We start from the raw sequence: 25,439 nt of genomic DNA on the forward strand, positions 1-25,439 counted from the left end.
AGAGATACATTAAGCAAATATTTTATATCGGACACTATCTGATTTCAAATCCTTTAGTTAAAAAACAGGCAACCCCCCCCCCCAAATCCTTAAACTATAGGGACTAGAAACTTGTGCTCCCTTTTCTAAACAATAGCTGAGATTTTCAGGATTTGTGGAAGCGGTTGTGTGGAGGCTACAACTGTTTATACCAGTTGCATCCAAGTGTGACAAGTAGGTGGCCAGAAAGCAATGATCTGAAAAGTGGAGGCATGGTATATACTTTTTTTAAAAAGGGAAAATGTGTTTGAGTAAAAAGAAGTTTATTCCCGAGCTCTTACTCTAGGCATAGGCAAACTCCGGCCCTCCAGACGTTTGGGATTTAATTCCCATCATTCCCAGCTAACAGGACCAGTGGTCAAGGATTATGGGAATTGGTAGTCCCACACATCTGGAAGGCTGTAGTTTGCCTATGCCTGTCCTACTGCTAATGTATGAACATGAAGCTCTGTAAAATGTAATTGCACCATTTATTCTATTTGCAGTGTCTTTAGAATTCAGACACGAAAGCAACTTGAATGGCTGTTTCTCCAAAGTTCTAGTATTTTATTTTTCAGGCCAAACTTCAAGGCCACTTGGATCCACTAAAGAAGAAACTAGAGACTGTTATGAAGCAGAAGTCGGTCGAACAGGAGAAAATAGCAGACCTCAGGGTAAGTGACAAGCTTATTTTATCCTCCTGCAAACCACCTGAAAAGAAGAGAGAGCTTTTTTTTTTTTTTCAGATGATGGATGCACATGTTGCAGCAGGTGGAATCTTGGAAGAGGCATTTTGTTACACGAGAGAAAGGGAAATGTCTAAGATGGTACCTCCCATCTCCATTTTATTTTTTAAAAAATGTTTCCCATTGATCAATGTTTGTGGATTGGTTGTATTGTTTATATGGATAGTACTGAGACTCCATGCCTATAATGTGAATTCTGTAGGGACTCCTGACCATTAGGTCCAGTCGTGGCCAACTCTGGGGTTGCAGCACTCATCTCGCTTTATTGGCCGAGGGAGCTGGCGTACAGCTTCCGGGTCATTTGGCCAGCATGACTAAGCCGCTTCTGGCAAACCAGAGCAGCGCACCGAAACGCTGTTTACCTTCCTGCCGTGCTTTCCAACTGCTAGGTTGGCAGGAGCAGGGACCGAGCAACGGGAGCTCACCCCGTCACAGGGATTCAAACCACCGACCTTCCGGCAAGTCCTAGGCTCTGTGGTTTAACCCACAGCGCCACCCGCGTCCCTCATAAAGGGGCACACCTACTAAGAAAAGAGGTGCATAATTCCACTGTGCTTCGCCATGAAACCTTTGCTCCAGCCACCTTCACTCTTGCTTTCCTCACCCTTACCTATCCTCCCGCAGAACAAGATGAAGCTCGATATGAAAGACTTTGAGGCGGACTTTGAGCGGCTGCACCAGTTCCTCATTGGGGAGCAGGCACTGATGCTGCACCAGCTGGAGGACCGCTACGAGGTGCTTCTTGCCAGCCAGAGTAACAACGTCTCCCACCTTGAGGAGCAAGCTGCTGCCCTCAGCCGCCTCATTGCAGAAGCAGAGGACAAGAGCAAGCAGGATGGCTTGCAGATGATCAAGGTGAATGAATCCCTTTTCTAGTTGCCTGGCTTCAGGGTGACCAGTGGCCAAGAATCTGCCTGGCTGTGGTGCCACAGTGATTTACAGTGGTGCCCCGCAAGACGAATGCCTCGCAAGACGGAAAACCCGCTGGACGAAAGGGTTTTCCGTTATGGAGGTGCTTCGCAAAACGAATTTCCTATGGGCTTGCTTCGCAAGACGAAAATGTCTTGCGAGTTCCTGCAGAGTTTTTTTTCCTCCCCCCCTTTTTCCCAAGCCCTAAGCCGCTTAACAGCTGATCCGCTAAGCCGCTTATCAGCTGATCCGCTAAGCTGCTTAACAGCTGATCCGCTAAGCCGCTAATGGGCTTGCTTCGCAAGACGAAAAAACCGCAAGACGAAGAGACTCGCGGAACGGATTCTTTTCGTCTTGCGAGGCACCACTGTACAAGTGGTACAGTGGTACAAATCCTGGACACAAATAATTTAGTGTAGGATTGTGTGAGTTGGCTATATGGAATCTGAGTAGCTCTAATTCAGGGGTCAACAAACTTTTTCAGCAGGGGGCCAGTTCACTGTCCCTCAGACCTTGTCGGGGGCCGAACTATATCTTGGGGGGGGGGGGAATGAACGAATTCCTATGTCCCACAAATAACCCAGAGATGCATTTTAAATCAAAGGACACATTCTACTTATGTAAAAACACGCTGATTCCCGGACCATCCGCGGGCCGGCTTTAGAAGGCGATTGGGCCGCATCCGGCCCTGGGACTTTGTTTGCCTACCCATGCTCTAATTCCATGAGACAGACTTGTCTTCGACGATTCCAATGCAGGGGTGGGGAATTTGTGGCCTTTTATATGTTGCTTGAGTACAACTCCCATCATTTCTGAACTATTGGCCATGCTGGCAGACTGATGGAGTCCAGTGATGTCTGGAAGATAACACTAAAGTCTAGAATGTAAGACAACCACCACCAATAAGACCACCCTGTTCAGGAAACAATAATGTTGAAGATTTGGAGATTCTAAGGGTGTTGACTTCATAAATTCCCTGGGCAAATAATCATTATATTCAGTCCTCCTAGGGGTTACGTCTGAACATTCAGCCCTTCCTTGTACTAAGAAGTCACTGCTACATGCTCAGTAGGACTGGAAGAGATCAAATCTTCATCTTAAGTGGCTACAGACTCTTAAATTTTGTTTCCCCCACATTTGCCTGTCTTCTTGACTTTTTTTCCCCTCTTCTTTTTTTCTAGGATTTCAAAGGCACTTTAGTCAGGTTGGTTGATCTTGGTTTTTGCTTTCAATTTCTCCTTGACGGTTACCCTGTGTGTATCTGAAAGGCCTTGAGATACTAGGTTGTTTTACAGATGCTCATTTGATCAAATTCCAGGAATGATAAGAGATCTGCTGCTTCCACAGTCCATAAATCTCTGGCACTGGTGTCTCAAGGCCATCTTAAGGTAGCCTCTGCTTTCTGAGCCGAGGCTCTCCAATTTTTGCCAACAACTGCCCACCCCAGGGAAAAATACATTTGAGGGAATAATCTAAAGGCACATCATGCATCAACTTTGCTGAAGCAAAGCAGCCTTGGGGCTGGTTAGCCTTTGGGATTGCTGCAGTATTTCGGTGCATGGTGGCATAGTTGCTACTGCATCATAAAATCCAGATCCGCATAAAATGTTTTTCACAGAGTCTAATTAAAGCAGTGTTCGAAACTCCCATTGTTCTAATCACATTTTGCGATGGGGAATTTCATTAGTTTGAGCAGTTTCTGCACCTAAGATTCCAGATTAAAACTGCAGAGTGGAAGGAAAGGAGGACCTTATTCTGCCTCCCCACTTCCAGGTACTCTCTGAAGACTGGAGAAGAGACCCTCTTAAGAATATTGGGGGGGATGGGCAGGGGAAGGACTAGATCATGTGAAAAATGAACATCATATTTTAGCTGCATTTTCAGCTTTGTATTGTTATAAAAAAGCGCGCCTAGACATTCCGTTGTTGCATCCATAACTGAGGTTTAATGTACCATTTAGCTCCTAGCTTTCATATCTCAGTTTCTAACACCGAATTGAAGTCTATAATTGTGTTTGACTCTCCCAAATGAAGGGAAGGCAGAGTAACTTGAAAGGCTAAATGTTTACAGAGTGGGTATTCAGAAGCTTTGTTAAAACACATAGTAACGTCTTAACTAGCAATTTCTCCTTTGAGTCAACAGACAGGTGTTTGTGTAAGCTATCAAAAATGACATTTCCCGGCACCACTAAAAATTTGTTTTATTTATTCATTTTGTAAAATTTCTTTACTGCTTGTGTTTTTTATTTTTAAAAAAACCCTCAAAGGATTTTACTAAAAGAATAAAACAGTAAGATTATCAGTAAAAAAAATTGTTTACACAGCTATTTAAAATATGTTCTAAACTAAAAACATGAGAAAAATACATCTGTGGTAGGCTTGTCTGAACAAAAATGTTTCTAGAAGGAGCTGAAAAGAATGCACAGTGGCCTGCCTGCTATCAAACTGCTGGAAATAAGGCCCCATGAACTGGTGTATATTTTCAAAGTCACTCAGTACTTTGCAGGTGGATGAAAAGAAATCATATTTTTAAAAAAAGCAGGTTCTTTATTTAAATTGGATTTTTAAAATAAAATGCTTTTGGAGGGAAAAAAATTTCTAAAGATAGTTTTCTATTTAAGTTACATTATAGTCCAAAGGCCATCAGGAAATAAGGATTTGTTTTAAGCTTTTCATGTGTGCTGAAACGCAGTCTTAAGTTTTTTTAAAAAATAAAAATGTTTAACCACATCAGTCAACAAACATGGATACATATGCTATAATGTTATTGCTTTAGTTAAACAACAACAACAACAAGTTATTGTTTATACCCCGCCCATCTGGCTGGGTTAAATTAGTTAAATAAATTTAGTTAAATAAGATTATACCAGCAGGAATGCCTTTCTGTAAAAAGAAAGGATTTAGATCAAGTCTTACTGATTAGTGATTTAAATTGTGATTTAAATCAAATCCACCCTGGTACTTTGCCTAACAGTCTGGCTCCCCTAGACCTGAGGTTCCCCTCCCCTGACCTCCAAGACAGTGTGCCCCTGAATACCAGTTGCTAGGAGCTTCATTCAGGTTCTGCTTGTGGACCTTCCCGGGACATCTGATGGTCCACTGTGATGTCCAGTGTCAGGGAAGAGTTAGAAGTTTCCAATTTCTCAGAGGGAGAAAGCATTCCCCAAGGAGGGAAGGAGAGCAACAACAGGGAGGGACCGGCTGTTCACAGGAAAGGGAAGGGTTCAGTTCTAGCTCAGATTCGGAGGAGGGGAGATACAAGCCAGCTCTAGCCAGGGAGATACAAGCCAGCTCTAGCCAGGAGGTTAGAAAAAAGAGCGGGAAAGCAAAAGGAAGGGCGCGTCCAACATTTTGAGAGTGGCTGGTCACGGAGAAGCAGAGCTCAGAAGGTATCTGAAATAAGTGACTCTGAGGAATAATATTTAAGAACCGTTTATAAGATTGTTTTGTTAATACGCAATAAAAGTTATAAAAGAACAAGAAGCATTTGTGTGGGGATCTGAAGAGGACAACGACCAGTCCTGGCATCCAGATGCTGGACTAGATGGGCCTTTGGTCTGATCCAGAAGGGCTCTTCTTATGTTCCCATTTTTTTACTGCAAAACTGTTAACAAGTTCACGAATCTATGGATCAATATTTGAGCCCATTACGGAGAGCACAGCGTACGAGAAGTAAGCTTGGAATCTTGGCAGAATTCATTGAACCTTGTTCTTGAAGGTGAGGACCAAAAAGTGTGAAAAGCCACCTTGTCGTCTCACCTCTTTGTTAGCTTAATCTCCTCGCTTCTGTTCCCTCTCAGTGTGCAGTGTTCTTGTGTTAAAAGCAAAGGATTGAAGTGGACTGTTAGGTGCTACTGCAGCAATATGGAGGAGGCTGGACGAGCTGAGCTAGGAATAGCCCCGTGTCCCATTGTGGTGTGGGCGGTCGTGTTCCTTTCTCCTGACCCAATGCTTTCTCCCCTGGTTGCCAAGCCCACCCTTAACGTATTTGTGCTCTAAATTATCAACTTGCCAGGTGTGAGAACATTACGTTCCAGGATCCAGAGATGGTGCCAGTGGATGCAGGAAAGAAATTTCGAAACTACTTCCTTATAGACGTCTTAATGAAGAAGATGGGGAAGATCTTCTGCCAAGTCCCTCAAGGTAAAAGGCTCCTGGCTCCTCCTTGCTGCTGTGTCTCCTGCTCCTGTAGTCAATTGAAGCAACGTGCTTAAGGGATGTGGAGGGACTTTCCTTTGCCTCATGTAGGGCTGCTGTCTATCCCACGCTATATGGAGGTTAGGAATTGCTTTTGTGCAGTTGCCTTAACAAATTGCAGGAAGCATCTCATTCTGGAGAGATACCCTTGCCTAGAGGGGCTTATAGACTGTTGAGCGGGGAGAAAAGAGGGAGGCTGGGAATGATCAGCGGCCTGTGTGAGTAGGAGAATAACTGTGGTGTAAGTGGGAGGCTCAGAACAAGGAGGTTCTGGGAAAGATGTACTGAAGTACATACTTTAGATCTTTTTAATTGGCATGTTGTCTGGTGAATTCCACTTTGACCGTTTTGGTGTTTGCACTGAAATTCTGGTTCTACTGTGCTGTTTGGCCGTAGTGATAAACATTCATTCATTCATTCTGGTTGGGATAGCTGGGATAGCAGGCTTGTTGGGTTTTGAATGTCTTATTGAGATTTTTCAATTTCGTTCTGTATGGGTCAATGACAATAAAGAGTATCGTATCATATCGTATTCAGATGCACTGAAGAGAGGGGAAAGTTCTGGTGAAAAGGGGTGAAGGTGGCTGTTGCAATGGGAGTTTGGAGGTGGGAATGGAAGAGGGGGGCGGGATAATAGTGTGGGAGAGAGGGAGAGCAGTGGAACCTTCAAAAGAAAAGGCTTTTGCAGTATAGCTCAGTTGGCAGAGCAGGAGACTCTTGCCCTCAGGGTTGTGAGTTTGAGCCCTACGTTGGGCAAAATATTCCTTCATTGGACTAGATGCCCCCCCCCCAATCCCCTCCAACTCTGCAGTTCTATGAAAAGACAAAAGCACTGAGATTGACTTTTGGAGCTAGTGCAGCACAGTGGTAAAGAGACTGAACTGAAAACCAGGAAGTTTCGCCATGACCATTAGCTCACTGGGTAGTCTGGGACATAGGATTATTCCATAAGCTTCTGCCCTGTATCGGCTATCATATCAGTGCTGATTCACCATCTTTATGGTTAAAGCTTTGGGAACACCAATATAGATAGGAGCTTCTTTCCACTCGCCATCAGAATTTCATACTCTGACATATCAGAGTTGCCCTGAGTGGGAAGCTGACCACTACTAGGCTGGTGTGCTAGGGCTATGTCTTTATTGATTTCCCCTCCTTCTCATTCTATATGAACTGGTGAAATTCTAGAGCTTGGAAAACCACTTTTTACGCTGTGGTTCTGCTCTCATAAGACATTCCTTAAAGTATAAAGGTAAAGGACCCCTGGACAGTTAAGTCGAGTGAAAGGCGGCTATGGGGTTGCGGTGCTCATCTTGCTTTCAGGCCAAGGTCCACTGACAGCTTTCCGGGTCATGTGGCCAGCATGACTAAACTGCTTCTGGCGTAGTGGGACTCCGTGACAGAAACCAGAGCACACGAAAACACTGTTTACCTTCCCCCTGCAGCAGTGCCTATTTATCTACTTGCACTGGTGTACTTTCGAACTGCTAGGTTGGCAGGAGCTGGGACAGAGCAATGAAAGCACAGGGAATCAAAGTGCTGACCTTCTGATCAGCAAGCCCAAGAGGCTCAGTGATTTAGACCACAGCGCCACCCGCGTCCCTAAAACATCGATTATGTTGTATGGGAATGAGCAGAGGCCAATCTGTCGTGTAAAATATGCCAAGGCCGAAGTAGGGCATGTTGCATGTGTGTAATTGAGCAAATGAAAGATTTTAATTTTGCATAGGGTGTAAATCTTGAGCTGCCACTTGACCACTCCTATTTTAAAGACTTCCTGCGTATTTGCATAATAAACTAAAACGGTTATTACCATCCCCGTGAGCTAGAAACTGCTGAATTAAAACCACTGCCATGCCAGATCCCTACTTAAGGACATGGTTCCATTCAATTCTTGAGAGTAACTTCTGCTATTAACCTGCCCTGAGCCATTTGAATAAGGCAGGCTGTGAATCGGAGTAATTCCATGCTTGGAGCCTACTAAATGTATACGGAACCAAATGAGCAACCTCCTTTTTTAAGCGCTTTGTTTTCTTGATCTCTTTCTCTCTCTTTCCTGCAGCTGAATTGATTCTGGACCCCGAGACGGCCCACCCGCGCCTCACCGTTTCCTCGGACTGCCTCGGCGTCCGGCTGGGAGAGCGCTGGCGGGACCTGCCCGACAGCCCCAAGCGCTTCGACTCCGACTACTGCGTTCTGGCCTTGCAGGGTTTCACCTACGGCCGCCACTACTGGGAAGTGGAGGTGGGGGGCCGTCGGGGGTGGGCTGTGGGGGTGGCCCGCGAATCGGCCCGGCGCAAAGAGAAGTCCGCCGGCGGCGGCTCCCACCAGAAACGCGAGATCTGGTGCGTGGGGACCAATGGCAAGAAGTACCAGGCTCTGACGACCACTGAGCAGACCTCCCTTTCCCCATCTGAGAAGCTCCGCCGCTTCTGCGTCTTCCTGGACTATGAACGGGGCCAGCTGAGCTTCTACAATGCCGAGAGCATGGGCCATATCCATACCTTCAACGCCTCGTTCCGCGAGCGCATCTTCCCCTTCTTCCGCATTCTTTCTAAGGGGACCCGCATCAAAATCTGCAATTGATACGGTTGATGCTGTTTCTCTTGCACGTAGCTAAATGCAACCCCCCTTCCCTAGCGATAAATCCTCCTGTCACAGCAGATTGACCCTGACAAGATCCCTGGTCTGTTTCAGTGTTGGACCTTGGAGGATTCCTTACCTTGCTGTCTTCTTGTGGGTTCGCTCTGAGCAGGGATTCCCACCCCCACTTCCATACATCTATTATTGCACAGATAACCTTTTTTTGGTGCTCAGTCAGATAAATTTTTAATTCTTTCCTTTGGCTCACTTCCATCCTAGCAAGAATCTCTTTCTCTTCCCCCGTGGGGTTCTCTTTCCTCCTGTCCTCCAGGATCTCTGGGACCTGGATCTCTCTGGCGAATTGAGGCATGTGGTTCTCGTGGTGGCTGAGTAGTCGGAGGTTCGTCTTTGACATTCCAAAGGCACTTGAACTGTCTTACGCCAGGCACTCAGGTCTTGTGGATTGTGTTAACTTTGGGTGCCCAGGCAAGATAGCTAGTCCCAACATTTTCTTGGAGCTGTATCCAGTCCATGCTGTGAATCAATTCATTCTCTCCCCCCACCCCACCCCCGTCCCCCTGCCTTGCTGTCCCAAGGCACCAGTCACCTCCTGAAACCACCTAATATAGTGGTGAGTACATCTAAATTCAACTCTACACAGAACTGTCCCGCCTGGTTTCCTGTTCGGGTATGGTTCCTTCTTCAACTTCCTCAGTGTCTTGTCCCCTGATGATCTCCTGTTTTGCATCTCCTGTTTACACACACATCAGATTTCATTTTATTTTTATGGAACGCATAGGAGCCAGTTTTGCCCCTCTGTTCCAGGTGTGGTTTGTCCCTCTTTCCTTTATGTTATCCCCATCTCTTTTACCTGGAGGGAGGTATTCATCAATACTACTAGTGAGATAGAAAGATAGATATAACTGCCATTTTGGAGGTGGGGGTGGAGAAATGACAGGTCCAAGGGTGGTTGTTATTTTCTGGGGGCACCATTGGAGTGCTGTGGCTCTTGGGATGAATGTAATCCCACTAGGAGCTTTGGTGATCAAACTTCATCACTGTTGCCTCACACACCCCTCACCCTTGTAGGACTTAATTAACTTATTTTTAATTGCTTTTTCCTGTCACGCCCCAGGATCTGCAGTGTGGAGCCTCTTCTCTCCTGACTGCAAGACACTGGAGGCCTTAGCTGTGCCAGCTGTTATGTGTTGGTCCCCCCACCCCCTCAATTCTTTTTGGCATTACAGAGCTCCTTTTGAACTATTTTTCGCTATATATGTAAAAAAGACTTACAATGGAGATCTAGTTTTTTGGGAAAAGTTGAGTAAATAAATACAATTCTACAAGTGAACTCTTGTGTTTATGGTCTGTTCAAATATTGAAAATGGATGGGGGGAAATGGCATGGTGTGGTGTGTTCCTTTTCTCTTAGGGCTGCCATACAACCTCTGGGTCTTCCTAAGAAAAGCACGGGGTATCCTGGTTTTTACTTCTTGAAATATGGCAACACTTCTCTCTCTCTCCCCCCCCCCCCAGAGAGGGAGGGAGGAAGTGTCTATACAGTGGTACCTCGGGTTAAGTACTTTATTCATTCCGGAGGTCCATTCTTATCCTGAAACTGTTCATAACCTGAAGCACCACTTTAGCTAATGGGGCCTCCTGCTGCCGCTGCGCCAACGGAGCACGATTTCTGTTCTCACCCTGAAGCAAATTTCTTAACCCGAGTTACTATTTCTGGGTTAGCGGAGTCTGTAACCTGAAACGTATGTAACCTGTAAAGGTAAAGGTAAAGGTACCCCTGCCCGTACGGGCCAGTCTTGACAGACTCTGGGGTTGTGCGCCCATCTCACTTAAGAGGCCAGGGGCCAGCGCTGTCCGAAGACACTTCCGGGTCACGTGGCCAGCGTGACAAAGCTGCATCTGGCGAGCCAGAGCTGCACACGGAAACGCCGTTTACCTTCCCGCTGGTAAGCGGTCCCTATTTATCTACTTGCACTCGGAGGTGCTTTCGAACTGCTAGGTTGGCAGGCGCTGGGACCGAGCAGCGGGAGCGCACCCCGCAGCAGGGATTCGAACCGCCGACCTTTTGATCGGCAAGTCCTAGGCACTGAGGCTTTAACCCACAGCGCCACCTGTGTCCCTTATGTAACCTGAGGTACCCCTGTATAGGGAAGATGGGAAACTGCCTTATGGTAAGTCAGGCTGCTGCACTATATTGTCTCCCAGGGTCTCCCAGCCTTATCTGGAACTGGGACCTGCTGGTATGGAAAACATGTATTCCTTTCTAGCTGTCGGTAGAGTGCTTTTAGCCCTAGCCACATCATTGGCATTGTCACCATGGATGCAGGAAGGATCTGGGGAAGAGGTCCTTCTGTTTCCTTCTTCCAAGCTAGTGATCTGACAGGCACTGTGTGTGTATAGATATGGCTGCTGGATTGGGCTAGGAAATCCCCAAATGTATGCCAATAGCCGGAGTGCATTTTTACTTGTCCCCCTCTCAAAAAAACAAAAACAAAAAACCTTTCTAAAGTTTTAAATCACTCTGATCCCACAGTCATGTTAGTGAGGGAGATTTCAGAAAATATCTGAGGTCCAGCACTGAGGGCCTTCTGGCAGTTCCCTCACTGCGAGAAGCAAAGCTACAGGGAACCAGGCAGAGGGCCTTCTCGGTAGTGGCACCCGCCCTGTGGAACGCCCTCCCATCAGATGTCAAAGAGAACAACAACTACCCGACTTTTAGAAGACATCTGAAGGCAGCCCTGTTCAGGGAAGCTTTTAATGTGTGACTTTTTAATGTATTTTTAATCTTTGTTGGAAGCCGCCCAGAGTGGCTGAGGAAACCCTGCGAGATTGGCGGGGTACAAATATTATTATTATTATTATTACAGTGGTACCTCAGATTACATACGCTTCAGGTTACAGACTCCGCTAACCCAGAAATACCGTATTTTTCGCACCATAGGACGCACTTTTTCCCCTCCAAAAATGAAGGGGAAATGTGTGTGCGTCCTATGGTGCGAATGCAGGCTTTCGCTGAAGCCTGGAGAGTGAGAGGGGTCGGTGCGCACCGACCCCTCACGCTCTTCAGGCTTCGCAGACCTCTCCGCAAGCAGCCGGAGCGCTCCCTCGGCTTGCGGAGACTTGCCTGTTTGGGGGCTGGGGTCGGGGGAAGCTCGAGCTTCCCCCGCCCCAGCCCCGCGCCTGGGGTGGAAATAATTTTTCCCCCTTTATTTCCCCCCCCAAAAAATTGGGTGCACCCTATGGTCTGATGCGCCCTATGGTGCGAAAAATACGGTAGTCCCTCAGAACTTTGCTTCAGGATGAGAACAGAAATCGTGCAGCAGCAGCACGGCGACAGCGGGAGGCCCCATTAGCTAAAGTGGTGCTTCAGGTTAAGAACAGTTTCAGGTTAAGAATGGACCTCCGGAACGAATTAAGTACTTAACCTGAGGTACCACTGTATTATATCTACAATTGCCATATTAAAGTGTTTACATTCTGCCTGACAATAACCCTCAAAGACAGCTGACACTGCAGAAATTAATACATAAGAGAGACCTGGTTCTTTTTTTTTTTAAGGCCCAGTAATGACCACAGAAGCTGAGCCCAAAGCTCTTCTGCCTTGTGGGATATCTTCGGGAGACACACAAATCTGGAGTGAAGCCCCTAAGGCTGGTGTCTTGTATGCTTCCTTTTGGCAACTGCTGCAGCCAAGCTGCTGCTAAACATCTTGCTGTGCTTTCCTTTGGAGCACAGCAGCAAGGCTGAGGGAAGGGTCTGGTCTTATCTAGGCAGCCCAGGACTTCCATACAGACTGCCCAGGCTTGCACCCCGGGGAGGTCTCGTTGCTGCCCAAAACAACACAGGAGGCCACATCTACAAGTCCCCCTGCACCACCTCCAACTAAACTGTTCTGGGTTTTTCCCAACCCCCAAACCAGATTTTGGGAGGGTGTGCAGGGATGAGAAGTTCCATTGCGCAAGTGGAGCAACTTCATCCTATCCTTTCTTAGTTTGTGGTCGGTCTCGGCAGTGTTCAGAACCATGACAGGATGATTGATTTACATAAGGCAACGTGATACTGACCATTTTATATCAGTCTGTCATAATCCCAAAAGCATGGACTTTGTTTCACTGCAGCTCTGCGTTGAATTAATGGTTGCATTGAGTTTTCTGCCACAACTCTGAAGATTTCTTGGCTAGTTAGGGTCTCCACCAGCAGTTACTATCAGTGGCAATTTGGCATGTTCCACCCGTGTGTGTCCTAACTTAACACTAAATCTCATTTGCTGCTATGTTGTTGACCCTCTTTGGCAGGGGTCAGCAAACTTTTTCAGCAGGGGGCCGGTCCACCGTCCCTCAGACCTTGTGGGGGGCCAGACTATATTTTTTTGGGGGGGGGGAAGAATGAATTCCTATGCCCCACAAATAAACCAAAGATGTATTTTAAATCAAAGGACACATTCTACTCATGTAAAAACACTCTGATTCCCAGACCATCTGTGGGCCGGATTTAGAAGGCTATTGGGCTGGATCCAGCCCCCAGGCCTTAGTTTGCCTACCCATGCTCTTTGGAAACACACTGGGGTTTTTTTAGCAGCATAAAACTCTGAGCTTCCTGCAGTCTTCCCAACCTGCTTTAATAGTTTTCCTTTATTCTGATTTCTTGCTTCTGATATATTTAAAGGAGGTTGCTTTGGGGTTTTTTTGTTTTTAAACATACTGGGCAATAATACACTTCCTTTTTGCAAAGGAAGCTCTCTTATCCTGCATAAGCTGCACATACCAGCATCCCGATCCATTGCAGAAACCTGAGCTCTGTTTCAAAATAACCTCAAATTTGACTCAATGGAGTCTCCCTTGGAAACCAACTTTTTCTAAGCAACACTACTTTCACAATGTCCATATGCAGTCTCTGCGAAGGTAATTGAAATCATCATTTTCTCTTTCACTTGCCTGTGACCTTTTTCTTAAGTCTCAAAACCACCACTGATCTTATGATGCATTTGTCACTGGTTTTTGAATACTGGACCCAGTATGAGCATCATACCCTTCCTTTTAAGATTTTTGTATCCAAGGAAAACCGTATTCATGTTCTTTAAGACCCATACAATCCAGCTTCCCTGTTCTAGTGCCGATGCTTCTGTGATTGGCTGCAAAATGTTTGATGCAGTACAGAAGCAGCTGGGTTTGAACAGGGCTTTAGTAACAAGGTATTTTAAAACAAACAAAACAAACCATGCAAGTTGTCTTGAGTTGCACGGGCCTTCAAGGAATAAGCTTGGAATCTCTTGTCCGAGACAGGCACGTTGACGTCCGAGACAGCTGTCACCCTCAAGGCAAAGGTAGGCAACCTTTTTCAGTCCAAGGGCCAAATGAACATGTGGCTGATGTATGTATACATGCACAAAAACACATGCAGCCTCCCTATACATACACACCAAGCAGACCTGCACTTGCAGGCATAACACACTCGGGCAGGAAGACAGGGCTTACCAAGTCCTCCCCAGTGGTTGGGCTGTGGGGTGGGGAACAGGGTGGATAAAAATCAATGATTTATATATTTTTTAAATCGGATTTTTAAAATAAAATGCTTTTGGAGGAAAAATCTTTCTAAAGATCGTTTTCTATTCAAGTTACATTATAGTCCGAAGGCCATCGGATTTGTTTTAGTTTTTCATATGTGCTAAAACTCAGTCTGGGTTTTTTTTAAAAAAAACTGTTTAACCACATCAGTTAACAAACATGGATAAAGGTAAAGGTAAAGGTACCCCTGCCCGTACGGGCCAGTCTTGCCAGACTCTGGGGTTGTGCGCCCATCTCACTTAAGAGGCCAGGGGCCAGCGCTGTCCGGAGACACTTCCGGGTCACGTGGCCAGCGTGACATCGCTGCTCTGGCGAGCCAGAGCCGCACACGGAAACGCCGTTTACCTTCCCGCTGGTAAGCGGTCCCTATTTATCTACTTGCACCCGGAGGTGCTTTCGAACTGCTAGGTTGGCAGGCGCTGGGACCGAGCAGCGGGAGCGCACCCCGCCGCAGGGATTCGAACCACCGACCTTTCGATCGGCAAGTCCTAGGCACTGAGGCTTTAACCCACAGCGCCACCTGCGTCCCCTAACAAACATGGATACATATGCTATAATGTTATTGCTTTAGTTAAATAAATTGTTTAAATGGTTAAGGAAGTGATTATTTTTCTACTTCCAATAAAGTTCTGCAAATATAAACAGTCAACTTATTAAGCCACACAGTAATTTCATAATTATCTGTATTTCCAATAGTTTAACCAAATCAGTAATGTTTGATGTAACTGTAAATACTCTGAAAATTTATTATTCCAAAAAATGAAGTCTTTCTGTAAAAAAATGATTTAAATCAAGTCTTACTGATGATTTAAATCCACCCTGGTGGGGAATATGGTGCTTTTTACTCTTCATCTCTAAAGAGTTCTGTAGAGGATTTTATCACCCCATCTCAGCACCGAGATCTGACTGAGGTTTGCAGGGATCTTTGGTCTACTCCTTGCAGTTTCTGGGTTGCCCCTGGCGCACAGGTTTGTCATTCCTGATCTAAGGGGACAAGGTGTTTTATTCCTGGTTGAAGCGATGGCAGCTTCCATCAGCTGAGTGTTAATTCAGCAGTGGGTTGGGAGAGATGCCTGTAAAAAACAGGTAAGTGAATAGCGACTCTCATTTTCCAAGTATATGTTTGGAGGGGGGGGGGGGAGAAGCAGGACACAGTGATAACGTTCAGCACAAAAAGTTTATTGTTTTTGTTTTGTACATAATTATATGTCTGTGCCTTGTGGTCAACTGCACTATCTCATCTGGTCCCGATGGTGACCTGCCAGACGCGCACAAGGTTATCCGTGTAGCCGGCAAACAGAGTCTGATGGAACAGAGAGGGAGAAACAGTGTTAGGAAGCGACTGGGCGACAGCTTTTTGACAAGGCAGCAACAATCACTTTGCATGAACCAACTGTTGGATAGAAAGTCAATGGGAGACTTTGCTGAGAAGCCAGGTTCCTCAGGATGCAGCAGAAGGGGGGGGGGAAGAAGAGGCAGGGCTACCCCACATTGGCACAGCAATTTCTGGAACCTCCTCTGCTTGAGCTTCTCTAGACAGCTGTTCATTAGATGCACATGTAACCAAGATCATTTTACCAATCACATTCTCCTTTAGTGTCCTATCTTTTTAGGTACCTCCTGACCCCAGGCTTACAGAGTCTTCCTTAGTGATCTGCAAGCTGCTCTGACATTTGCTTACGGCTGAATAGCAGGGTAAAAATGCCTTGAATGAATGAACAGCAGGTTGTGACAAACCCAAGGTGTCCACTTTTTATTGTATTGGGGGATGAGAAGTATCCAGCCCACAGGAAGACCAGAAGGGATAAAATTTGATCACTCTCCGCTGTGTAAGTGGAGTTGTAAATGAGAAATGAAAAATTTGCCAGGGGGGAAACTCGCTCCTGAATATTCCCGCTTTGCCAGGTCAGCTGTCATTCCCTCAAACTCCACAACTTGCATACTTTAATCAGGCAGTGCCTAATTTCCCTGGGGCAGAATAAGGGAAGACAGCTACCAAAAGCATGGCTGCAGGGCCATTCCCCTCATCTTCACATCTTAAGACAATACACCGTGTATCTGTCAGTTCAAATAAGGGGCAGTCTTCTTGGGCAGTGCATCTATGTATTTTATACATAACAAATCTGACTGGAAAAAACCTCAAGGCGAGTGTCGGTGTCAAATTTTTAGGAGCCCAGGAAACTAGGATTAGCTGCAGCACTGCTAAAACCTCTTCCCTTGGTTGCCCTTCAAGTGCTGATCAGGAGACACTGTCAGCTGCAGTTGGGGTGAAAAGTTCTGGTTCCTCAAGAAAACCCAAACACGCCACAAGCCTTGTATGGCAAAGGCGGAAGCTCAAAAATGCAGACTCTTTTTAACTTCCTGCACGGCCCTCTGGGCATCTTGCACAGCCTGCTGCGAAATGCTGTTTTATAGCAACAAGGACTGCTGGTTTTAATCTCCTGAATACAGATTTTAGCTGAAGGAGTGATATTTTTAATGTAAATAAGTTTATAGGGGATTTTTAATTACATCCGCTTCTTTATGTGGTTGCGGCAGTTGTTTTGGTTAGCTTTGCTGTCTGGTCTTTGACCGCAATGAAGATTGATTGATTGCACAGCCTGGTTCTTACCTGTCCGTCAGCAGACCAGGCCAATGAGGTGCACTGGGGTGGCTCCGCCTTGCTGCTGGTGCTGATCACTTCCTGCTTGAGCTCATCCACAATGATCTTGCCTTCCAGGTCCTGATGGTAAGAAAGCAGGGGTTAGATGGTCAAATGGGAGTTGCCGACTTCGAGACCGAACGTTTTGTTCAATTTCCACCTATTTGCATGCTGTATGAAGTTTGGGCAACAGGCTCAGAAACAGCCTCTGGTTTTCCACACGGAAGCAAAATCAGACGGCATAGTGTGTTTCATCACAGCACGTCAGTCCCCTCACTCTCAAGCCTGAAATCACCCTTCCATCGCCACTGGTAGCTGTTGCTCCTTCTCTGCTTCACAGAATTGTAGATTTGGGTGGGTCCTAACAGTCATCTAGACCAACCCCCTGAATATCATCACGGCTACTATCTGCCTGCTTGCCAAGTACCAGATCTCTTACCAGAAAGGCTAGTTCTTCATAAGTAAGAATGTCTGTATCCTCTACCACCGTGGCAGTTCAGATTTTAACTTGGAATAAAAGTATGCAGACACATTCAGCCACAATTAGATTTGCATCTTCTGTTCAAAAAATGAGAAGTTGCAGGGAGCAGGAGACATCCAGGCAACTGAATCTTCTGCACACTGACATTAAGAGAAAGGCCCCTTGCTCTTTAGACGGCAGAATGAGAAAACCACATTTAGCCTTGAAACAGTAATTATCTGCCAAAGAAAGGCACATTCCGCAGCCTATACAAATTAATTTGTGTACAATGCTTTGCATAACTTAAGTTTGTTTTTACCATATAAGGAGCTATGCCAGCCTGACCCCTGAACATCCTGCTCTGGCCTGCTAAAATCTCAGAAGCTCAAACTATAAATTCAAGGAACTTCAGCTGCAGCCTAACATGACTCTCCCAGGACTGCCAAGGAAGAAATGTCAAGGGAACACCAACTTAATTCTGACAGGGAAAACAAGACTCAGGCTGGGAGAAGAGTTAATCTCCTCTGTTCTTCCCAAACCCTCAACAGCCAACATCAAGCTCTTAGCTTACCCATATCTTGATGCTGGGTCCAGTGGCTGCACACAGCCAGTAGCGGTTGGGGCTGAAGCATAAGGCGTTGATGATGTCTCCACCATCCAGGGTGTACAGGTGCTTGCCTTCATTCAAGTCCCACAGCATAGCCTGGCCGTCCTGCGGTGGAAGAAAGCAGACATTAGATTTAAAGCCCCCAAGTCCAAATGATTTTGCAAAGGAAAAGGGCAGTAGGCTGCGAATCTTAATGCGTCTGAGTCTCCCCATTCCTCCCAGCATCTACTCAAGGCCCTTAAAAAGCTGTGGCATTTAACTTATTAATTAATGCACCCTCTGTCCCTCAAACAGAAATTGTCAAGGGTGGGGGGAAAGGAACCATTCTCCAAAGCAACATATCTCCCACCCAATGTTTGACAGCTCAGAAACAGCCTCTGAGTATCCGCATGGTAGTAAGTCAGATGGCATGTGTAAGTTTCATCACAGCACAGTCAGGATTCTCTGACTAGATCTCGACAGGATGGTAAAGTGCTAAATGTCACTAAGCAAGCAAGAGCACTGAGCAAAGCAGAAGAAAAGGGGGCAGCAGCTTATAGGGCATCTTGCTCACATACTCCATTTAAAAGCATGATTTCATGTAGATCAAAACCTCCCCAAAAATGAGATCTCCTCCTTCCTTGAAGGTTTTAAAGCAGAGGATGGTTGAAGCCTCTGGCAATGCAGAGGGGTTGGACTAGATCCCTTCCAACTCTACAATTCTAAATTAGCCTGCGAAGCTTCCTCTGCTCCTAGATTGCTGTTAATGAGAAAGTTATTTCTGCAGTCTATTCTGAGGATATGTCCACAATACAAACTCCAGAACTGTTTTTTAACAGTTTTGATGCCACACTCCCTACGTTATCAGCAGAAGGGACAGCATTCCTTGGGCTGGAAAAAAGCCCCCCTGATCGATACGTAGAAGAGCTGAGGAAGCTGTGCCTTGTTTCTGTAACTGCCACCTGCTACGCAGAGATACCCATTTCTACATCACAAAGAGGACCATGCTTAGCAGATAAATGGCAGTGGCAAGTGTGGCCTGAGAAGGATCCAGAGGACCATATTTGGCCCCCAAGCCTGAGGTTCTCCATCGATTCAGGGAAACGGCATAGCCCAGTGGTACAGCACCTGCTCTCATGCAGAAGCTCCTAGACTCAGTCCCCAGTATCTTCCAGCTAGGGCCGAAAAAGAACCATTGCACGAAGAGCTGCTGCCACTCAGCATGCATGACACTGAGCGAGACAGACCAACGGTCTGACTCTGTCTAAGGCAGCTCCCTGTGTTCCTGTTGTAGTAGCTGTGCAGGTAAGACTGACTGACCCTCAGCTCTAACTCCCCTCTGTCAGCAACTAGAAGGCTGGTGAAAAGGAAGAATGCATTTCATTTCAGAGCTATAATCCTGGATTTCCTTACTGGAAATGGAAGAGGGCTTCTCCCTCCCTCCATGACAGGCATGGATATGCCCCTAGCAGACTAGTAACTAATTTTTACAAGTCTAGGTTAGATGCTTCTAGCGAAAACACGACACCCATGAGCTAACTCCCCCTAAGTACCTTGAGCTAAGCAAAATCTGGTTCACAGCAACTGCCCATGTTTCCTTCTGTCTCTCTCTCTCTCCCTAATAAACAACACACCTGGCCATTTTATAGTGGCAGGCCTCGCGATTTACCAGATAAGCAGAAGTGTAGAGAAAGAAGAAAAGTAGTTCCTCTCCACCCCCTCTGGTTTATTATTTATTAACACTGTCTTTTATTAAAAGTATCTAAAGCAATGTATAACACAGAACTGATAAAATTCAATGAAGAAAATAGATCAATGCAAAACCATACTTCATGAACTCATACACAATCCTATTAGATGGTTGTGTGTGGAGGTAACATGACTTACTGGGCAAGGTTTGTCAGAACAAGTAAGCTTTAGGCGCATGGCTATACATTTGAACAGGTTCAACCTCCTGAGGGGAGGCTTGCCACAGAGACTTACCTTGCCACCTGAAGCACACAGAGAGCCATCAGGCGAGACTGTCACTGTGTTCAAGTAGCCAGTGTGCCCAATGTGGTTGGTCTTCAGCTTGCAGTTAGCCAAGTTCCACACCTGCAAGATGGGGAGAGTACAGACTCAAAACTGATTCGCTGGTGCTGTTAATCTCAAGGTGTGAGCTCTTGCCGTGTGATCAAATTTACAGCCTGCCTAACAAAACCGGTGCCTGTCTAATAGAAGTATAACTGAACATCCGATACATAATAAAACGTGGCTGTTTGATGCAGGCCTATTTAGTGAAAAGAGCAGTCCTCCAATATATCTCCTCTCTTTGCAAGACTGACTTAACAGAATTCTACTCTTGCTCCAATCGGGGCACCAACAAAGAGACTGTATTACTCATTGAGTCACCTATGCTAAGAGGACAAGAGAACACCCTACCACCCTACTATTTACAAGCTGCTGCAAATCTGATAGACCTGGTGGCCCCAATTCTCCCTCCAATCCCCCCTTCCACACCTCATTGGCTTGGCTTCAGAACTTTTGCTTCGCTAGATGACTAGAGAGGTGGTGAGATTCCAGCGTACTCCAAAATCCTGCCCCTCCCTACCAGAAGATCTGAAGGGCTGGTTCCAGATTATCAAAAGAGAGGACAGGAAATAGAATGCTTGTGCATCATTTAGACACTTCCAGGGGGAGGCCCTAGACAGAGATTTGAGGATTAAGGCTGATCCTCGACTCACCTTCACGAGCTTGTCCCAGCCACAGGAGACAATGATGGGGTTGCTGCTGTTGGGGGAGAAGCGCACACAGGACACCCACTCTGAGTGGCTCTCGTCCTGAGTGGAGAAAAAAGAAAGTATAGCAGCTCTCAGTACAAGCTGGTAACAGGATGTTACAGAGAAACAACCATTCTGAAAGACTGAAGCACATGTGTCACCTCCTAGTTCTATCTCCTTATCAATAAGGAAACTTGAGCACATCTAACTGCATTGGCACATGTATTCCCCACTCCCTCCACCCTTCCCTGCCTTCTGTTGTCTCCACATCCTGTCAAAATTTATAGCTTGTAAGCTCCTTGGGGCATGAGCTTGCCTTGGGGCATAAAGTGTCATGAGCATTGGCAGAGGTTAACATGTGAGCAATTAAAGTCCTTAACAACTTGGGATCAGGGTACACAAGAGATCTCCTCACCCAATATATATCCTGGGCTGGGAACTGTGCTCTGCAGAAGGGGCACTGCTAAGAGGACTGCCTGCCCCACTAGCATACTTAGTTTGCACTAGAAATCAGGCTTTTAGTGTTGCCGCTCCAGTCCTCTAGAAGGAGGAGGAGAGACTGGAAGGGTAGGATCAAAATGTTACCTCTATGTAAAACGCAGGGTATGCCCTCAGACCCAAGCAGGATCCAACCCATCCTTTCTCCACAAATATGAATTGAGCAGTGCAAGTTTTCCCTTTTCTGAGCACCTGCAGCAACTGTCTGGAGGAACAGCAACTAAAGGCACATCAAGGCTTTTGTACATTTGGTGCTTCATTTAAATGATATCATGGTGTTGCTTTTAAAATACGGTTTATTGTATTTTATTTATTTTATGTTTGTAACCCACACAGAGGACACAGTTGATTGGGTGATGTATATTTAAAAAATCTAAAACAAAGGGGTGTGAACTTTAGTGGTATTCAATGCCCAGATCTGGGAGGGAGGAGAGGCTAACCTGTACAGTGTACTTGCAGACTCCCAAAGTGTTCCAGAGCTTGATGGTTTTGTCCCTGGAACCTGAGACGATCTGGCGGTTGTCAGAAGAGAAAGCCACACTCAGCACATCCTTGGTGTGGCCCACAAAACGCCGGGTGGTGGTGCCTCTGAAAGGGAGATGTCATTTCATTACAAACCCAGTGCAACACAGGAAAGAAAAAGCCCCTCAGACCCAATCTCGTTTTTCCCTGCCTTGCTATGCTACCGCCTGTAACCCCCTTCCCCTGCAAAGACCCTCCCCTTCTGGTCTTGATCTCCTCCTAGGGCCCATAAGGTTGATTTTCGAAGAGGATCTCCTGCTTCAATTGAACTTTTCCGGGAGTTGAGACAGGACCACGTCCCTCACTCCAATTTCTGTAGCCAATGAGTCCTAAAGAGAAGGAAGCAGAGCTTCTACCACTTTGTGCAGCTCTCATAGGGTGAGCAACTAACAAACCAGCAACAAGAGGTTTTCCCTTTGATCTACACTGAACCGAGTCCATAACCCTCCCCAAACTTTGGGAAATGAAAGGGGCATGAAGGATCTGAGAATTTCTCAGCACCCTCACTGCGGAACCATGACAAACACAACCTGAAATGTCCTGTATAGGGAAATGTGCAATTCCAAAAACCTGCCAGAAACAGGTGTCCCCTTCCAACTGATTTCCCCTTCCCCTCCCCTTTCCAATAAAACAGAAAATCTTCCACTTTCTCAATCTCTTGTAGTGTCCCATCATAATTGCAGGACGTATCATCAAACCCCAGTGGAGTCTGTAGATATTGTGTCAGATCTAATCATCGGGACAGGAGGAAGCAAGCACAAAACCCTGATCCCAAAGCAACCAGTGATAAAACAGGAAACCGCACTAGGAATAAAAACCTAGAAGGGGGAAACCACGGGAGAACTGGGCAGAGTGAAACATATAATCAGTCTGCTGAGGACAATCGTTTTCAATCAACACAGACCCTGTTTCCCCAATCTACACTCACGTGGTAAGATCCCAGAGGCGCAGGGTGCCATCCCATGAGCCAGAGAGGGCAAACTGCCCATCTGAGGAGATAACCACATCGCTGACGAAGTGGGAGTGGCCCCGAAGGGCTCTCTGGGGGATCCCGTAGTTGGTTTCATCCCGAGTCAGCTTCCACATGATGATCGTCTTGTCTGCAAGAGGAAAAAGATAGCAAATGGTTCTTCCACAGATTTCCTCAAAACTGAGATAGATATTACTTGAGGGGCGGGAGGCATCTCATTCCTTTACTACTCATTCCCTGAATCAGGCTGCTGCACTCCACTGTGTGTGGCCAAGTTCCTAGTGAGGGAGTAGTCATGCCTGGACTGTACCACTTCAGACTGGAGGTGGGGACTTGCTTAGTTGAACGCACCTTGCCAAACACTTTCCTGCACACAGAAAGCTAGCATTGCAGGGAGATGGCTAGGTTAGAATACTTCTCCCCAACATCTAGTTTTCCATGTGAAGGGAAGTGGATGGCTGGCGGAGCACTCAAGTTATACCAGCCCCCACTTGCATACTGAAGTGTTACAATCCAGACTCTGCTTTACCATCTCAGTGACTAGCCAAGGCTTTCTGCAAACTCTTAAGATGCCCTCACTTGAAACCACATGAAAACGATGCAGTTCCTAACCACAATTCCCTTGGAGAGAAAAGTCCTCTCAGACCAGAGACTGCCTTCAAATACACACAATTATGACCCAGCTTTTACAGCTTTACCAGGAATTAACTGTAGGTCTCAGCATCTAGATCCAAATACGAGGTATCCAGTACTACCCCCTTTTAAACACCCACCGGTGCACTAATATCACAGACAAAGCTATCCTCAATTGCTCACCAGGGTTGTGGACTCCTCTGGCTTCAGCAGTTGCTATAAAAGTTAGCATTGGCTCACCTCACCAAATAGGTTGCTCGCTGGCATAATCTAGGCTCAGAAAGCAACTGCCCTACGAACAATGTGATAAGGATGTAGTGCCTGGTATAGCAGTTAGAGCAGAGGATGTCCACGAGGTGCCAACCAACAGGACAAACCATCAGGGATCATGGGAGCTGTAGTCCAATAACATCTACAGAGCACCACTTTGGCTTAACCCCCCCCCCGAGTTAACATGTCAGACTAGGACCAGAGAGACCTCGGGGTTCAAATCCCCACTAAGCAACAAAGCTCACAGGGCCAGTGACAAAACTGCTTAGCCTCACCTGCCTTAGAAGGTGTGACACTAAACTGGATGCCACACACACCAACTTGAGTGTGTTGCTTAAAGATGGGGTATAAATTAACAATACAGAAATTAAAGCCTGAAATCAGTCCCTCCTAAGCTAGAGCTGCTAATTAATGGAGGAAATTCATTGCCCTTCCCCTCTAACCCACAAGTATGAATGACCAGCAGTAGAGCCTCATTATTCCTGAATTGCAGGCTTGCTCCTGGCCACTTTTGGTTGGCTTTGAAGGCCGAAAGCTCCCTTTCGGGAACAGATCCTCTCCTGCCCCATCATAATTGCAGGACATGTCTTCAGACCTCAAGATCAGCAGACAAATGTCAAATTTAATCATCAGGGCTGGGAAGAAAGAGAAGCAGCTGGGCCTTGCTATATACACCTCATTTTCTGCCTGAATATGCTGAGACGGCCTACAGCATAACGCTCTTAAATGTCAGGGTTGCGGGTTCGAGCCCCACATTGGACAAAAGATTCTTGCATTGCTGGGGGTCGGAATAGATGACCCTCGTGGTCCCTTCCCACCCATATGATTCTGTGGCTGACCCCTTGCTATTCATTTGATTTCCTATTCTCCTTATCGCCCCCTCCCAAAAAACCCTTGGGGCCTGGGAGCCTCCCCAAACCCTTACCCTGTCCAGCACGTGATTGTCTCTCTCCTTATGCCCCATTCCCAATTACACGTAGATGGGGCTGCATGGTCGGGTCCTTCACCTCACATGCAACAACTAGGCGCTTCTCTCCCCCCCCCGCCCCGCATCACACGGTGGTCTCTCCCATCCCCTTCCACGCTTCCCTCCCCGCGCCGCCTCGCGAGTTGGTCTCTCCCGGCCGGGCCCTCCGTTACCGCGTGAGGCGGAGAGGATCATGTCCGGGAACTGAGGGGTAGTGGCGATCTGGGTCACCCATCCGTTGTGGCCCTTCAGGGTGCCACGCAGGGTCATCTGCTCCGTCATGGCGGCGGCTGAGAAGGCTCGAGCTCCCGCGGCAGGCGGAGGATGGAGGCGGATTCACCGGCGGCCCTTAGCCCGGACCTGCCAGCTCGCTGAGGCCCAGGGAGAGAAAGGAAGCGGCAGCCTCTTCCGGAAGCGGAAATAGCCTCTCCCGGCGCCCTCTCGCGGCGCCGGCGCCGACGTACGGCAACATGGCGGCCCCCACGTCAACCGTACGAACGACCCGGCGGAGCGCCTTGCGCTGGGCCGCGCTTCCTCAGCCTCGCGGAGGCAAATTGCGACGCGCAATGCTGCGAATCCATAAGTACGAAACGCGGCGGCATGCTTCTTAGAAAAGACTCTTTGCCGCAGCCTCTTCCCCACCAGCAGCCAACATGGCGGCGCCCTGGCGTTTCACATCTCGCGATATCTTGCGACGAGACTCCTCCGTCCGCGCGTGCGGCGTGAGCATGGTGGTCGCTAATGGGCAGATATGCTAGTGGGAGACTCATTCCGAGCCCTTCGTTGCTCAGTGAACTGGCCCACCTCCAACTGATTTGCGGGGAGCGGTTCTTCCTTGATATGCCGCCTTTCTGCCAAGGCGGGTTACCAGAATATAAATAATAATATATTATTATTAATATATATAATATAAATTAATATATATATATATATATATATATATATATATATATATATATATATATATAATATAAGATATATAATATAAATTTATATAATATAAATTAATATATATAATATAAATTCCCACAGTTCCCTGGGGAAAGGGAAGGTTTGTTAAGCCACGCTAGGAATTGTAGCACGGTGATGGAGTCTCCTAC

General features: G+C 46.7%; 2 protein-coding genes across 2 annotated transcripts in view; one reads left to right on the forward strand and one right to left on the reverse strand.

Annotated features, from left to right (window-relative positions):
• LOC309363204 (uncharacterized protein) overlaps nt 1-9,800 on the forward strand; it is a 36,434-nt gene extending 26,634 nt beyond the window's left edge. The window contains exons 10-14 of the mRNA XM_081899310.1: nt 597-692; nt 1,389-1,619; nt 2,855-2,877; nt 5,688-5,815; nt 7,929-9,800. Of these exons, the coding sequence (XP_081755436.1) occupies nt 597-692; nt 1,389-1,619; nt 2,855-2,877; nt 5,688-5,815; nt 7,929-8,452 (1,002 nt within the window). The 3' untranslated portion in view covers nt 8,453-9,800. The remainder of the gene's footprint in view (nt 1-596; nt 693-1,388; nt 1,620-2,854; nt 2,878-5,687; nt 5,816-7,928) is intronic.
• Nucleotides 9,801-15,191: 5,391 nt separating this feature from the next.
• RACK1 (receptor for activated C kinase 1) lies at nt 15,192-24,732 on the reverse strand. The gene is made up of 8 exons (XM_081903176.1): nt 24,513-24,732; nt 22,428-22,599; nt 21,418-21,565; nt 20,444-20,539; nt 19,704-19,814; nt 17,706-17,846; nt 16,645-16,755; nt 15,192-15,336 (listed from the first exon to the last, which is right to left on the reverse strand). The coding sequence occupies exons 1-8, from the start codon at nt 24,619-24,621 to the stop codon at nt 15,271-15,273; spliced, it is 954 nt and encodes a 317-aa protein (XP_081759302.1). The 5' UTR covers nt 24,622-24,732; the 3' UTR covers nt 15,192-15,270.
• Between the last annotated feature and the right edge of the window lie 707 nt (nt 24,733-25,439).

The sequence above is a fragment of the Podarcis melisellensis genome, assembly GCF_964234715.1.
Source record: "Podarcis melisellensis genome assembly, chromosome: 2".
NCBI lineage: Eukaryota > Metazoa > Chordata > Lepidosauria > Squamata > Lacertidae > Podarcis > Podarcis melisellensis.

Coding starts and splice junctions, on each gene's coding strand:
- RACK1 (XM_081903176.1), bottom strand. CDS start 24,621: ATGACGGAGCAGATGACCCTGCGTGGCACCCTGAAGGGCCACAACGGA. Junction 20,540..21,417: donor TCTGCAAGTACACTGTACAG/GTTAGCCTCTCC, acceptor TTCTCCACTCAG/GACGAGAGCCACTCAGAGTG. Junction 16,756..17,705: donor GACCCAGCATCAAGATATGG/GTAAGCTAAGAG, acceptor TCTTACCATCAG/GACCTGGAAGGCAAGATCAT.